At 47.2% G+C, this 16,229-nt stretch overlaps 1 protein-coding gene across 1 annotated transcript in view; it reads left to right on the forward strand.

Annotated features, from left to right (window-relative positions):
* The window catches only part of GPC4 (glypican 4), a 66,198-nt gene extending 58,093 nt beyond the window's left edge, over positions 1-8,105 (forward strand). The window contains exons 5-9 of the mRNA XM_030497944.1: positions 2,701-2,831; positions 3,025-3,171; positions 3,554-3,690; positions 5,786-5,961; positions 6,993-8,105. Coding sequence (XP_030353804.1) covers positions 2,701-2,831; positions 3,025-3,171; positions 3,554-3,690; positions 5,786-5,961; positions 6,993-7,201 — 800 coding nt within the window. The 3' untranslated portion in view covers positions 7,202-8,105. The remainder of the gene's footprint in view (positions 1-2,700; positions 2,832-3,024; positions 3,172-3,553; positions 3,691-5,785; positions 5,962-6,992) is intronic.
* The last annotated feature ends 8,124 nt before the right edge of the window (positions 8,106-16,229 follow it).

The following is a 16,229-nucleotide window of genomic DNA, read 5'->3' on the forward strand; positions in this document are numbered from 1 at the left end:
TCTTGTGTGCTGTGGTGCCAGCGTTATCCTGAGCCCCAGCCAACCTTATGAATGTCAGAGGTGGCTGCTGGGGGGAATCACTGCTCACCACGACTGTGGTGGGGACACCAGCCAGCTCCTGGTGGGAGGTAGGAGCTTGCAGGATGCCTCCAAAATCAAAGCTGTGGATGAGGTAGAGCCCCCCGCTTTCCCTTTTTATTTTCCCCTCCTTTCTTTTTAATGGAAGTTTATTTCCTTTAGCCCTCTTTGCCAGTATCAATCCCCACTCCAATTATTACTCTCCTTATCTTTCCTCGGCAGCTTTGGCAGCTCTGCTGGAGGCCGAATGCATTTTCTCTATGGGCAGTCAAAGCGGAGGCTGCATTCCTGGGCTGTGATACATGGAACGCCATGGCACCCCTGCTAACAAAGGGCCCAATTCGCTCTACATTCCCATGGTCTTGTGGATGGCCTGCCCGGCTCAAAGTTTACAAAGATGCCAAACAGCCAGAAGAATTGGGGTTTATGTTTCCTTTCAGGCTTTCACAAACACTTTATTGATCTGCGGCCTTTCCTGGCCACTCTGAGAATGAAGTAGTTACAAAATGGAATGATTTTTGGGTCGGGTTTTTCTGTTTTGCTTGAAACTCTGCATTTGGTGTGTTTTATTGTCTGTCTCTTCATAATATTTTTATTTGAAATGAGCAGCTTCCTGCGAACCGGGCCGGGATGTTCTTTATGTGCGTGAAAAACCCCAAAAGCATTGACAGTGATGAACACATTTAAGTTGTGCTCCACTTGTTTACAAAACGTCTCCATTTGGTAGCACATCAAAAGCATTTTTCTCCCCTCCGGCACAATGGTATATTCATGCTAGCAGTCATTACTCAGAGATTTGAAGCATCACTTTATTGGAGCCCACCACAATACAGTCTAAGACTCTTTGTTTCATTTGTTATTACCTTCCTTTCCCCCCCCCCCCCTTCTTTTTTTTAATGCATTTAATTCAGACCTGTTTGTAGTCCCTGATGACTAAATTCCAGCCATGCCCTGCAGCAGATCTGTCATTGATGCTGGTGGTGTGTGCCTGTGGCATAAGGAGGTTTCCTGGGGGCTCCAGCTCCTCCTAAGCACCTTGGGGTTTAGGATGGGGTTGATCAACTGATAGACCTTTAACCAACACCCAGCAAATCTTCACAATATTGAGTTGAGTTGTCTTTAAAAAGTGGATTTACAGGCTAGGAAGGTATCTGCAGTTCATGGATTTTGGTATTATTATTATGGGGTTTGGTATTATTATCATCATTATCATTATTACCATTACTATTTTAAATGCAAAAGTAGCTTAATCGTCTATTTGTTGTTAGTATATGGCTTATTTTTTAGTGTAGTTTAACATGACTTGGGCACTAAGGCAGAGCTATTACTAAATTGTTCAGTATATGGAATATCTTTATAGGGCTTTAAAAGGTAGCCAAAGCCCACAGCAGTTTTCTGCTTGTTGAAAGTACCTTCTGCACTTAGGAGGAGGATGAGCGTCATGAGAAACACTTTTCAAGAGAAATTAATAGAAATGGGAAATGCCCATTTCTCCTCAATGGAAGGGATCATGAGTGGGGAGGAGCTCCTCAGGAAGGGGTTTCTTCAGGGCCGGAGTGGCTGCTGTGCCCTGGCCTCCTACATGACACAGGCTAGGAAAAACTGAAGAATTAAATGCAACTGGGAAATGGTGGATTTGTGCAGAGCATCATGAAGTGATGATGAAGGAGACGAGCAAACATGGTGCTTTGGGGTGGAGGGACCATGGTGAAAACTGATGTGAAATAAAGGTTGCAATGGGCAAGAAGAGGGGAGTGCATAGCAGCAGGCATGTACCTGGAGGCACCTTCTAGAGGAGAACCAGAGAGAGGGCTTAAATGCGATGCAGAGCGAAAGCCTTAATGCCAATAATAATTTCCCAGAGGAAGCAGTGGATGTTCAGTAGCTGCTGTGTTTAATGATGTATTTGATGAGGACGTGCATGTCGGCACGGGAGGAATGACCTAGTGTTGGCTGGGGGACTTTTCCATCTCCCCTTGCCTAGAGATGTGCCAAAGACATCATTAGTGCACAGTGAGGTGTATATATATAGATACGTGTGTGTGTGTGTGTGTGTATATATATATATATGTTTAAAACCAGCATTTACCCTGGTCTCATGCAGTCTCCCTCGTGCAAACTGTCCATGCAATCCCTTGGCTTCCCCAGGCGTGGCAAAGCCTGTAGCTTTCCATGAGGGAGAGCTGGTAACGATGATCATCTTGGGCCCTTTCCCATTGGTGTCTTGCATTCAGGAGCAGCATGAGGAAGCCAGTGGCTTTGAAAGCAGTCTTGAAAAACAAATGACACAAGACATCCTTTAATAACCGAGGATGGAGAGGAGGGTGTTAGTAATGCTTTTTCTAATGGGAGGAGCTGATTACAGGCTGCCTGTTGGCAGGCTGCAATGGTTCTCTCTCCTTTAACGTGGCTTTTGATCTATATGAGCTTGTAGCTCAGTGCTGGCAGCCTGGAAGTGCCTGGTGACGGCTCTGGGAATGGAGCAAAATGTTTCCTGGAGATGTGTGCTGGTCAGAAGCAACATTGTGGTGGTTAATATCTGTGTGCTCCATCTGTTGTCCTTGTTACCTGTTAGTCTTGAAGCTCCTCCATTAAAATCCCTCATTTCTCTCTCTGTGTTAGATTCGATGCTGCTGGTAGCAGAGAGGCTAGAGGGTCCCTTCAACATCGAGTCAGTCATGGACCCCATTGATGTGAAGATTTCAGATGCAATCATGAATATGCAGGAGAACAGCATGCAGGTGTCGCAGAAGGTAAACGGGCACTTTGGTTTATTTATCCAATGCATTTTATTTCCCTGCTCTCCTCAATGGGTTTTTTCTTTAATGCCCTTTCAAGTATGTATAAAGCTGATGTATGACTTTGGGCAGGAGCTGGGTTGGAGCCTGCATAAGGGAGGCTCTTGTGACCTCCCATCTCATAAAACCTTTTCCTTCTCTCATGTAGGTTTTCCAGGGATGCGGCCAGCCAAAAACTCTTGCCCAGGGCCGGGCCGCGCGCTCCGTCTCCGAAAGTGGTTTCAGTGCTCGCTTCAGGCCCTACAACCCAGAGGAGAGGCCAACTACAGCTGCCGGCACGAGCTTGGACCGGCTGGTGAGTGCCTGGTCCTGCTTTGCACCCCTGTACCGCAGTGTGTAATTTTCCACTTGTAATTTATAGGGTTTCTTAATATTCCTTGGCTGTGTCAAACTCTCGGAGGGGTGTAATCTGCCCATGGCTCTAGACGTGAATTACCTCAACGCTTCTATGTCAGAAAAGTGCCTGTTTTAAAGGCTTGGCTTATGAGTAATGTGTGAGGAGCGGTGTTTAATTTTGTATAAAGAAGTAAATCAACCATCAAAACACGCAGCCTGAAGATCTGGCCTATACATGTCTGTTGTGATAAAAAATACCTTTCCAGCTTCACTTTTAATGAGCATTTGGTATTCTGGATTATGTCCTGTTTTCTTTTTTTTTTTTTTTTTTTATTTAATAGGTTACTGATGTGAAAGAGAAGCTGAAGCAAGCCAAAAAATTTTGGTCATCTCTCCCTGGCAACATTTGCAATGATGAAAAGATGTCTGTAGGCACTGTCAATGAGAACGAGTGCTGGAACGGGAGCGCCAAGAGCAGGTTTGGCGATGCTGCTGCTCCTGCTTAACTCTCTCCCTCTCACCCCAGCCTTTCCCCAAGCTCTCTTCTCCTACAGGAGTGATCCCAGCTCCCCTGAGACAGGCCACTACCATTATCCCTTCTTTTTCTCGTGGATGGGAGGGCTTGAGCACAAAGCTAAAGGGTTGTCCAAGCTCTGTGTGGTGGTTTGTTTTAAAGGAGGGAACTGAGTATAGATACGCAGATATGGCATCTCCTCTTGGACTTAAACCTGTTAGTGGTTGCTCATGGGTTTGGGGAGGTGATTTGTACAAAGTCCTGTATCACTGCTGCAGAGTGGGGATGCTCGTGTTGTTGCCCAGTTGAGCAAAGGGAGATGGAGGCTGGTCAAATGTCCTCTCCTCTGCTGCAGAGTTCAGTGGCATAAGGGGGGCAGTGGTTTCCATGCACACTTTTTATGGAAAAATAGTTACAAACCTATTTTTTTTTTCTTGTAAGGAAGAAATTGCCAACACATGAACAAGCCAAAGGTCTTCTGTCATATGGTTTATGTAACTGTTTAACTTTTAGTTTGGAAATAGAAGTGGGGTTTTTTTCTGTTTGCTTACTGAGGAAATAAGCAATATCCAAGATGTTCCATTAAAAAAAAAAAAAAAAGTCATCCAGGCTTTTCCAGCAGTTTTTCTAAGTAATAGCAGGTTTTACTCTTGCTAGTTTTGGGGCACAGGATTGAGCCATCCCACATCCACTTCGCACTGTTTTGCGGGTGCCTGAAGCTGCCTTGCTTGGCCAGGATAATGGTTTCGGTGCCTGCAAGAAGAAATGAATGGCTCTGCCCTCCTGAGGACTTGTTCAGCAGCTTGTACAGGGCTTTTCACAGCAGATCTCCCCAGTGTGCATGCAAAGCTGGCCCCAGTAAGGAGGGGAGATGGAGGCTTGGCAGCACTGGGCAAGGACACAGAGGGGAGGCTGGACATACTATGTGGGTTGTGCAAGATGTTCTGCTTTGCTGTTACTGTTTTCTCTGCGGCTCCAATAAGCTAAAAGTTCAGTTGTCTTCCATGCTTTGGTCTCTCTTTTGGCTCTCTGACTTCTTTGAAACATAATATTGATCACAGATAATAACAAAACCACCACCATCACTAATAATAAACAACCTTTCCATATAAAGGACAGGGTTTGAGCCTTTAGAACATATGCTTGTATCTCACTGCCTGGTCTCCAGGATCTGTAGATTGTTCTAAAGGCTTTTCTCATGATACTGCTATTGGCATCATAACTAAGAAAAGAAATATTTTCTTCTCTTAAACGGTGATTTTTCTTGCAAGTCAGGTAATTGAAGGAAGTGGAAGAAGTGTCATATCCCTCTCATAAGATGAAATACCCATTTCAGGAGACTTATTCTGTTGGGTTTTGTTGCTCAGTCTCTCTTTTAAGCTAAGAGGCCTTATGTGTGTTCAGACCTGAGCACACACACCTCCTAAAACCAGCAGCTCAGCTCTTCTCTGCCATAGTTATGTTATCTCATCTTCAACATCACAGATGTTTCTCCTGCTGGGGTTATTAGGGAAATTGCATCTCGTGTCTGTGTGGTGAGAAGTACGCATTTAATACCCCAGCTTGATGGTTAAGGTCCATTATGCAAAGCCGGAATGACATTCTTGCCCCCAAGAGTTACTATAGGTTTCTCTGGGATAACTATAGCCCAAAAGTGTCACCTATCTGGGCATCAGGGCACCTCAGCAGCTTGTTTTGCTCTGTGGCCTGCAGCAAGCTGATTTATGCTGTTGTAAGCTGTTATTATTACAAACCCCACATCTCCTTCTCTTTTCAAGTTGGGGAGAAAATTGCCTTTCCCCTACATTTTGTGGCATAGGCTACATGAAAACAGTGTTTAATTCCACATGCTGCTCAGGTTGCAGGGAGGGAAGGTGGGGTAAGAAGCCAGAGAAGGGCTCTGTGAGGATTTTTAGCATGTGGGAAGATCACATTGGGCTCAGAATTTCACCCAGGCTGGAAACAGGGGTGGCATCACTGAGTTCCCACACTGTTGCCCTGCAGTGCAGGACCCAGCTGAGCTGCAGCTCTGGTACCAGCAGGAATGGTTTCTTTCCAGGTATGACTTTGCAGTGACTGGGAATGGCTTAGCAAGTCAAGTGAATAACCCTGAGGTGGAAGTCGATATTACCAAGCCAGACATGGTGATTCGCCGGCAAATCATGGCTCTGCGAGTGATGACCAACAAGCTGAAGAATGCCTATAGTGGGAATGATGTCGACTTCATTGACATAAGTATGTTTGCTGCTGTTTGCCTTTTGCTTTTTCTTTTTTTCCCTTTTTATTTGGATTTCAGGCTGACACGGGGTAGCTGGTTAAGCTTCAGCTGTGAGGAAGTGTGTTAGTAAAGAGGGTAGGAACAAGCATCTCAGGCTGTATGAGGAGGGTTCTTCCCATAAAATTGCAGAATAGTTTGGGTTGGAAGGGACCTTTTAAAGGTCAGCTAGTCCACTCCCCCGCAGTAAACAGGGACATCTTCAACTAGACCAGGTTGCTCCAAGCCCTGTCCAACCTGGCCTTGAACACTGCCAGGGATGGGGCAGCCACAGCTTCTCTGGGAAAAGTCTGTGCCAGCGCCTCAGCACCCTCACAGGGAAGAACTTCTGCCTAAGAGCTCATCTCAGTCTCCCCTCTGGCAGGTTAAAGCCATTCCCCTTGTCCTGTCCCTACAGGCCCTTGTCCAAAGCCCCTCTCCAGGTTTCCTGGAGCCCCTTTAGGCGCTGGAGCTGCTCTAAGGTCTCCCCTTCAGGAGCCTTCTCTTCTCCAGGCTGCCCCAGCCCAGCTCTCTCAGCCTGGCTCCAGAGCAGAGCTGCTCCAGCCCTCGCAGCAGCTCCGTGGCCTCCTCTGGCCTCGCTCCAGCAGCTCCACGTCCCTCTGGTGCTGTTGCCCCAGAGCTGGATCAGGACTGCAGGGGGGGTCTCCCCAGAGCGCAGCAGAGGGGGAGAATCCCCTCCCTTGACCTGCTGCTCACGCTCTTGGGGTGCGGCCCAGCATACAGGGAGGTTCTGGGCTCAAGTGTACACTGATGGGTCATGTCCAGCTTTTCACCCACCAGCACGGCTGGGCATGATGAAATCACACACAGAAGTCACATTAACCATGTTTACATCTCATACATGTCGAAACATCCATAGAATCATAAAATCAGCTGGGTTGGAAAGGACCTTTGAGATCATCAAGTCCAACTTGCTCCCCCTTCCCCAACCTTATCCTGAAGCCTCGCGCTGCATCTCAGAGGAGGGTAACACACGTGTTTGTGTCTGCAGGTGAGGAGAGCAGCGGGGAGGAGAGCGGCAGCGGCTGCGAGCTCCAGCAGTGCTCCTCAGAGTTTGAGTTCAACGCCACCGAAGTCACTGGGAACTCCAACAAGAGCGATAAAACCGTGAACACTTCTGCCGCTGCCCGGGGCAGTCTATCACAAGCGGCCTTCCTCCTTAGCATTTTGTTCTTGGCCATGCAAAGACAATGGAGATAATTGTGCAGCGTAGGGGTGGGGGGGAAAGACTTTTATTATCAAAGTTAGAAGGCACCTGCTTTCACTTTTATACCATCTAGAGACTTTGCTTTTTAAGTTAATGGACAACAGTGTACAGTTTTTACTATGTTGCCACTGGTTTTAAGATACTGGTTATTTTTTTTTTCCCTTGCTATTCTGGGAATAACAGGAACGGGGGCTACCAGTCTGTCCCGTTCACCAAGAATCCATGTTAGAGGTGGATGACAGAACTGTATATACAAGCCTGTAGTTAGCTCTGCATTTGTGTCTTTATCACTTTTCTTTTTTGTTGGTTTTTTTGTTTTTTGGTTTTTTGGTTTTTTTTTTAAATTTTATTTTATTTTACCATATTTCCTATGAAAATGAAAGAACCCCAGGGTCTCCTTGGCCTGTAACAAGTCTGTGTTTCTGAAATGAGAAATATCTGTACAGAAGCAGGTTTTATTTATCATGTTATCTTATGGGGGGAAAGAAAAATAATTGCCCAACAAGCAGAAAACGTGTTTCATGTAGTTAACTTCCCATTTATCCACATTATGTTAGTTGCCTTATCTGGAAAGAGGTGGAAGTAATTTGTCTTTATTATGCGGTAAAACAAGAGGTGAAGGCAGAGCTGGTCAGCGTGCCAAGTGCCCTGCTTGCACAGGGCATTAATGCCAGGAGCAGGTTGTACTTTCTTTACAAGAGGTTTGGTTAAATTGGAAGAGACTACGGAGAATTCCAGTTCTGCAGACGCTAAGAAGAGTTGTCGTTTGTCCCCCGGGATCCTTGCAATTAGCTGTAACTCCTGTAGGTCAGTTCCCGACGTGCATCCCCCGTGGGAATAAGGCATTAAACTTGTTCAGTTGGAAGCAACTTGTCGTCTCGCAGATCCAAATGCCAACATGTGTCTCGTCTGCAAATGTGTTAGATGAATGCTGGATTCAGCTCTTAGCGTTGGTTTGGTTTTAAGGGATGCTTTGTGGGAGGGAAGGTGGGGGGGGGGGTTCGGATTGGTTTGTGCAAGAGTTGTGTTTCCTCTCCCTTGGGGGGACAAGAGGGAAGGAGCAGGCAAGCAGTGCCCTGTGGCACTGGTGCAGGCAGATCCAAGTTGGAGCAGGCAGGAGCTGGCAGGGCTGAAACTCCTCCTTTTCCATGTATTTGGTTTCCTGGGAGCCAATTCCCAGTGACTGTAGCTTTTTGGCATCACCCGAGACACCCTCCTCTCCCTACCTGTGCTTTTGCAGTTGGAACAGTGTTGTGGTGGATGGCAGCAACTCATTAATGAAATGTCTATTTTTAAGAAAAGAGCTGAAATAGTTTTTAAAAGAGTTTAGGTAAAAAAAGAAAAGTCTTTGGAAAGACTCAAAATCATTCTGCATGTCTCCTCCTGCTTTAGGTAGTCTTTAGGTCTGGCTGGATGCCGGGAGAACAATCCAGAGAGGGAGGGTTTGCTCTTTTCCACCCTCGTGTTGTAAGGATGATTTTCTATTTTTATATTGAAGCATTATTGTTAGCTCAGGGTCAGCATTATATTCAACTTTATATTTTCACACCAAATTGCTGCAAAGCTATAAAGAAGGAGTATTCTTGGCTGGTAAAAACAATGCTGGAGGCTTAATTTCACTAGAAGTAGCCAGTTATTTATTAAAACATGCTGTTAGTAGAGGTAGGGATATTCTGGCTACGTTATTTTTCTTTAGAAAATAAATCATGGAACCATAAAATTGGAAAAATCCTAAATTTATGTGTGGGAAAAAATGGATTGTAAATAGCTAAGTTGCCTTGCAAGGTATTGGAAAATGTGCTGATACTTAGAAACTACCTCAGTTCTGAGGAATTTCCTTTCTAGCTTTGAGTGCTGTTACATTGACTTGGTAGAAGTGAATCTGGTCTCCAATATGTAGCTGAAAGAGTTATCCCTATAGGCCTTGTTAGATTGTTTTTAATTTAGAGGGTGGAACTCCATCCAGCTGTTTTCTTTCAGCTCAGTTCCCTAACAAAGAGAATTTCTGCATTAAGTATTGCTGATGATTTCCATGACTTTTCCTGATTTGTTTGGTTTCATGGCATTTTCTGATTGCCCTTTAATTATTTAAATGGTTCGAGCCGTTTGAATTTGGATCCTGAAATAAACAAACCTTAGATGCACTCCCCTTGTAAATACATCACAGTGAGGGCTGCCTGGATAACCCCTCTGGCTTCCACCCAGCTGGCAGGCCAGCAAAGTTAAATGAAGAAAAAGAAAGGAAAGCAAATTAAACTTCTTCAGCACTCAGAGAATGGAGGAACAAAAGCCCTTGTGTTCTAAGGGGCTGAATCTCCAACATCTTCCTTCTTGGCAGAAGTGTTTGTATGTAAGAAAGTTGCTTGTAAATGCTGCTTTGGAGCGGGTTTGCTCAGGAAAAAGAACCCATTTCTGCATTTATACTTACCATTTTACAACTGATTGCATACCAGTTGTTATTCCTTAGTTTGGTACAAGCCACCAATGCAAAGAGCTGCTGTTTTAAGTGTGTCCAGTTGACTTTGTTAATAGCACCAACGATCCCCTGCTATATAAAGGACAGATTTGTCACCTGGGGCTACAGGAAACAAGAGTAAACATCACTGTAGGATGATCAAAAGTTGTGTTCCTGCTTTGATTCTGTGTTTGTGTGTGAAATCGGCTCTCTGACATGCGCTTGTAAACTAAACCATACGGGTAAGGACGAGGCATGCTACTGGCTTCGAGGAAGGCATGTGCTCCCTTCCTTCAAGTATTTCTTGTTTTCCACATAATCATTGATGAGTATGACTTAAAATTTCCTGGACATAGAATTAATAATTAAAATTAATGGAATTGGGAATGAGCTTAAGAGCTGGAATAAAAAAATCCAGCCCTTGAAAGGATCTGCTTTGCCTCCCCTGAACCACTGCGCTGGATCCCTCCTGCCAACCAGTCTCCAGAGTTAACACTGCAGGTAGCAGTGAAGGGGTAAACAGAGAGCACATCATGGGACTCCTGTAGCCTCACGTTGTGCTCTCTGGGTGGTTGGAACAAATGACCAGGGCAGCAAGAAGAGTCTTCCTGCACCCCTGGGGCAAGATCTGGCTCCTGCCCCTCCCTGGCCCAACACAGCTTTTGTCCTCCTGGGCAAATTGGTGTATTCATTCTGGAAGGTGCAACCTCTTGGTATCATAGAATGGCTTGGGTTGAAGGGAGCCTAAAGCTCATCCAGTTCCAATCCCCTGCCACGGGCAGGGACACCTTCCGCTAGAGCAGGTTGCTCCAAGCCCCTGTGTCCAACCTGGCCTTGAACACTGCCAGGGATGGGGCAGCCACAGCTTCTCTGGGAAAAGTCTGTGCCAGCGCCTCAGCACCCTCACAGGGAACAACTTCTGCCTAAGAGCTCATCTCAGTCTCCCCTCTGACAGGTTAGAGCCATTCCCCTTGTCCTGTCCCTACAGGCCCTTGTCCAAAGCCCCTCTCCAGGTTTCCTGGAGCCCCTTTAGGCACTGGAGCTGCTCTAAGGTCTCCCCTTCAGGAGCCTTCTCTTCTCCAGGCTGCCCCAGCCCAGCTCTCTCAGCCTGGCTCCAGAGCAGAGCTGCTCCAGCCCTTGCAGCATCTCCATGGCCTCCTCTGGCCTCGCTCCAACAGCTCCACGTCCCTCTTTTGTTGTTGCCCCAGAGCTGGATCAGGACTGCAGGGTGGGTCTCCCCAGAGCGCAGCAGAGATCATTTCTTAGACCCGATGGTACTGAAGTTTCCATCACCATCATTTTGCTTTAGCTGGATGTGAGACTTGCTGGACCAGACAAGACCTCTGCCATCTTTCCTCATGATGGCATCTAGTGCTGGATGTTTCAGAGAAAGGCATGTAGAAATCCCTTATCTCTTTTTGGATGCTTTTAATGATTGTGTGTACCACAGTAGTTGCTGGCCCTGTTTGTCACCCTCCCTCAAAGTCACCCTCTTTCCTCCTTCCTTTGCGCAGCTCCCCCTAAATCCAGCAGTGTTCCCCCATGGTGATGGTGGCATCCAGATGAGTGACAGCCGGTGCTGGGGGCCACTGCCCTGCTCGCACCCTTTGCTTTGCAGCACAAAACTATAGTGTTTTTTCTAATCCCTGGAAAGCCTGTGCCACTGGGACATCTCCACAGCCAGAGGTGGGAGGCCCCCAGGTCCTGCTGGCACAGGCAGTCCTGGAGCATCTTGGGGACCCTGAGGACCAAGGATTGTGTGTGTAGAAGCTGGTGGGCATTGCTGCTGCAGGAAGCCCAGGCTGGATAAATCCATTTCTGACTGCTGGAAGAAAATAACTCGCACCTTGTTTGTAATGCTAATGGCTTTATTTCTCCTTGTCAGCCAGGCTGAGTATCTAAGATAACTGCAGAGTGCCACAGCCTCAAGGCTCTGCCTGATGCCCCATCCCTGGCAGTGTTCAAGGCCAGGTTGGACACACGGGCTTGGAGCAACCTGCTCTAGTGGAAGGTGTCCCTGCCCATGGCAGGGGTTGGAACTGGATGAGCTTTAAGGTCCCTTCTAACCCAAACCATTCTATGTGATGGCCAGTGGCCACCTGCCTGCAGTGGCCCATAAGCCAACACTGCAGTGCTGGTGGGAGAGTGGCCTGTCCTCTGCTGCTCCTCTTCCTTGCGATGCTGTGTAGCAGTAGTAATAATTTGAATATGAATTAAAACATTCATAGAAGGGGGTGAAAATTGGTGCAGAAACATTGCAACCCCCCTCCTGGCTGGTGGGCCCTACGTTGACCTGAGCTGCTATTTGGGACAGTGGGACTCAGCATCATCCCTCCTGCCTGTGTACTCTGATCTGGGGGTTGCAGTCCCTGTCCCAAATGGTTATGCAGTGCTGTGTTTCACAGCATCTTCTTTCAAGTGGCTGTGGTTGAATGGTGTAAGGTATCTGCAAGCCTGTGCAATAGTGGCATTTTTAGGACCACCTGAATGTGAGCTCACCGACGTAATGCTTTTCATGTCTCAATAATGCTGTTTTAGGCATCATGTTCTCTGGGTTTGGTTGGCTCTTTTGTTGCTGCTGCTGTTTGGTTTTTAATCCTCTGCTGTGGTTTGTTTGAGGGCTTGTAACAGTGTAAATTGCCTGGGAAGACGCAGCTCTTTATGGGCTTGCTATAATTCTGTGTCAAGTGTGCTTAAATTGCTGTAATTTGTATCTAATGGATTACATGGGTTGAGAGCCCTTTGTGTGACTGCTGGAGTGAGGAGGGGCTGCCCACTCTGGAGGAGGGGAAGGCAGCCTGGGCATGGCTCGTCCTTTTGTGCCTCTGTTGAAGGGATGGACCATCCTTTCCAGTGGTCCCTTGGGCTGTTAGTGAGAGCTGGGGGCCTACCAGGTCCAGGAAGGGCAGGCGGCCATGGGGAAGAGGCTTTTGCTAAAGCTGGCAGGTTCTGGAGGATGCTGATGACATGTTCTAACATTGCGTTGCCTTCCTCTGTTTACTCTCCACGTGCTGTAGGCTGGGTGCTGGTGGGTAGCTGGTGGAGATGTTTCTTCCTCCCTGAACCTGCTGTACCTCAACAGCCTTTGCCCTTTTGGGCTTCTTCCAGCCTGCTCACAGCGGCTTGCCCCGTGTTCCGTGCTGTCTTTCCCCAAATCTTTGCTTTTTGTGATGGATCCTGTTGTGTGTGCCCCATGTCCCAGCAGGAGCAGAGTCACCCATAGACGTTGGTGGTCTCCCCTGCAAGCCATCTCCATTTCACCCTCAACCAGAGATTGCTGGCGCTATTAAAACAGGAGTTTTCCTTTAAAAAGCAGCTCTTAAACCTTACATTGGCAAATCTGCCTCAGAGTTTTAAGCCATTTCAACAGCCAGGTAATGTTTCTGCTTCCCCAGAGGTTGCATAGGAGCTCAGTGGGAACAGCTTCATTCCCATCATGAAATCTGGGGTGCCTGTGCTCCTCTTTCATGTGTTGTGGTAATACAATTCCCCGAGTAGCTGCTCGTCTTCCCAGCATGTCCCGCTACATGTGTCATTAATTCATATAATCTGATGCAAATCAATATGCTAAACCCCTCATTAATTGTGTAACTGCTTTATACTAATGAGACTTAAAATCCTGGAGAAGGTTGAGGGGATTTGTTTCCCCTCCGAAGGGGCTCCACAAGCTATTGTCAGCCCTACAATGGCTGGCCCTTGGCTGGGCTGGTAATTGCCTCGTGACTGTATTTGCATCGGCATAATGGTGAGGATGTTAGCAGGAGTTAAGACATCTCCTCTTTTCCTCTGAACAGGAAAATTCGGGATTAGCAAGGTGGAATGCATTCGGTCTCTGGCAGCTGAGTTGTGTAGGGTGGCAGCTCTTCACCTATAACTCGGCTCTTGTCGGAGTTTCCATTAGAAACCTGCTTTTTATAAGCTCAGCCATAAAACCCAAGCCTGCTGCAAACTTGGCACGGTAGGAATTGGCCAGGCTTTTATTTTCACTGGTGGGAAGAACTGATGATTATTTTTAGAAGAAATTGTTTCGTCTATGAAGTTTAATGGGTTGAAATGCTGTTTTGGCATTTGCAAGCCTGCAAAGCAGCTCTGTTGAAAACCCCATTTAGCATCATCAATAATACAGTAATGCTGAGGATCCCCGGGGACAGGCAACTGAAACAATAGCTGAAATCCTACATTTTTAAAGCTAATTGTTGTACATGTTCAGCCATTTCCCCCACACCAGTGCCACACACGTACTTGCCGTCTTGTGCAAGATGCAGATCTGAGGATGGTTAAGTCCACAGGAGGCATTTCACTGACGTTAATAGAGGGTGCATCTGCATTTCTAGGGGCTCTTTAATGGAGGCAAGGTCACAGATACACGGCAACTGAGTTGCTGCAATAGAAAAACTATTCTGATTTAACCACGAGCCTTTCTTTATTCCTCTTTTTATGGCTGTGTTCGTCTGCGTCCCTATTAGAGTGTCTATTTGTATCAGAGCCGGGATGTACAATGCTAAATAAATCTAACCCTGTCTGGCAGGGCTCTGGAGGCAACCTTCAAAGCATGTGTCTTCACACCACCCCTCTGATGTTGGGGTGAGAGGCCCTGTTTGCAGGTCTGAGCTGAGCTGGGCACCCTGATGAATACATGGGATAGTGGAGTAGAGGAAGAGTGGCTCTCACTTGAACAGTCCTAAATACTTTGTTGTTTGCTATGATTTTCCCAGGTACTAGCATAGGCCATGCTGCTTTCATGAGGATGCTTCAGGTAGAATGTCTCAGAGAATGAGAAAAGGAGATAAACTGGGAGAGGCTCCAGTGCCTCCTTGTCTTGGGGCAAATGGGAACTTTAACTGGTGCGTGATGGATTTTCTACTTTTGCTTTTCCCATAGGAAAAAAAAAAAAATCCAAATTTGGAAAAACATGAAAATATATAATCACTGTTTATTCATTATGAAGTTCTTTGGTTGGTTGTGCAGTCAAAACCACTTCAGTGTTGAATAAGAATTCGTTGCTCCAAAGTTGTGGTGGAACTGTCAGGTTTGAGCAGGAACAGTTGGGGATCAGTGTTGGAGAGCAAAGGGCTCTGGGCTAGCCAGAGGCCAAGAGAGTCCATATGACAAAGAAGCTGTTGTCTCTGATCGAGGTCTTCCGGAGCCTAGCTGTCTGAAAATAATGAGCCAAATAAATTAGGTGTGTTCTGTTCCCTGTGTGTTCCACGCTAAGTAACTCTGACATTTGGCTTCCTAGTGAAAGAGGTTGTCTGTTGTCAGACACCCCTGCTCACTGCCACCCGCTTGGAGGAAGCACCTATGGAGGACATGGGGAGGGATGTGCTTTGCACAGATAAAGGGCAGGAGAAGCTGTCAGGAGCCTTGTGCTGACACAGGGATGGGGATGAGGTCCCTGGGGAGCTTGTGGTGGAGGGGGTGCAAGGGTGGGTGCATGTTTAACTGCAAACTGGTGATTAGAAAAGGGGTAGAAATTCCCTTCCTTGAAGGTCTGCTGCATCGCGTTGGTGCAGGCTCGGCATGGAGGAGTTTGAGGCTCATCCAGGAGCTCCCAGTATTGTGGGGCTGACAGGCGATGGGTTAGAAATGCAAGGGAGACACGAGATGAGGGCCTTGGGCAGGACTTGAGCTGCATCTCTGCCACCTGCTCGCTTCCTGTCCTTTCTTTCACTCTGTTATTTAAAGTACATTAAATGGAGGTCTGTATTAGCAGCTTCTGTCCTGCGAGGGGCTGGTGCTCGCATCTTTTGGCCTGTGCTTCCGTGCTGGTTTCTCTGTGATGTGGCACGATTCCCATCAAAAGGCAGCAGGGCTGCAGCATTTCCTCTCGTTGGCCACCTTTGGAACAGCCAGTGCAGAGGCTCTCACTAACCACGCTCCCAGCAGAGCTATGCTCACCCCGTGTGTGCTTCTTCCCACCTTGTTTGAACCCTGCTGGGGTGAGAGCTTTTCATTTGCAGCTCGGATGGGAGGGAGCTGCAGCTGAGAGCAGAGCACAGGAGCCAGGTTTGTCCATTGGTTTTGCACTACACCCTCAGGTGATCACAGGAACCAGGAATCAATTTGAGGCTTCTGGAAAGGAAGAACTCCTCCATTAAGATTTGTCCCCGTTGCATTGCAAAGGGTGGTTTGCCCCTTTCCTCTGTTTCGTGCCCTTGGTGTTCACATGCAGAGCATTAAAGAAGCAGGAACCCCAGCTGTGAGGAGTTGCTAAACCTATACAATTGTGAGGTGCACAGAAAGCTTAAGTGAAACCATGACCAAACCTGTGGGTTTGTCCTGTCTCAATGGATGGAGGAAGCAATGGATTGCATCCTTTGGTTTTCAAAAGCATTAAAGGGGGAAAAACCCACCAACACCCAACAAACCCCCTCCAGCCCCAGTGCCACATGCACGTGGGTTGGGTGAGGCGCTGCAGGAGGCTTCCCAGGAGATGCAGTGATGAAGGTTGTGCCAAGGCAGCGCATCCCAGGGAGGAGCAGGACTACAGCACAGGACCAGTCCTGGCCATAATGAACCCAAACTCCTTATTGTGCAAATAAGCAATGAAATGATGTCTCCGCCAT

Source organism: Strigops habroptila, chromosome 9 (genome assembly GCF_004027225.2).
Source record: "Strigops habroptila isolate Jane chromosome 9, bStrHab1.2.pri, whole genome shotgun sequence".
Taxonomy (NCBI): Eukaryota; Metazoa; Chordata; class Aves; order Psittaciformes; family Psittacidae; genus Strigops; species Strigops habroptila.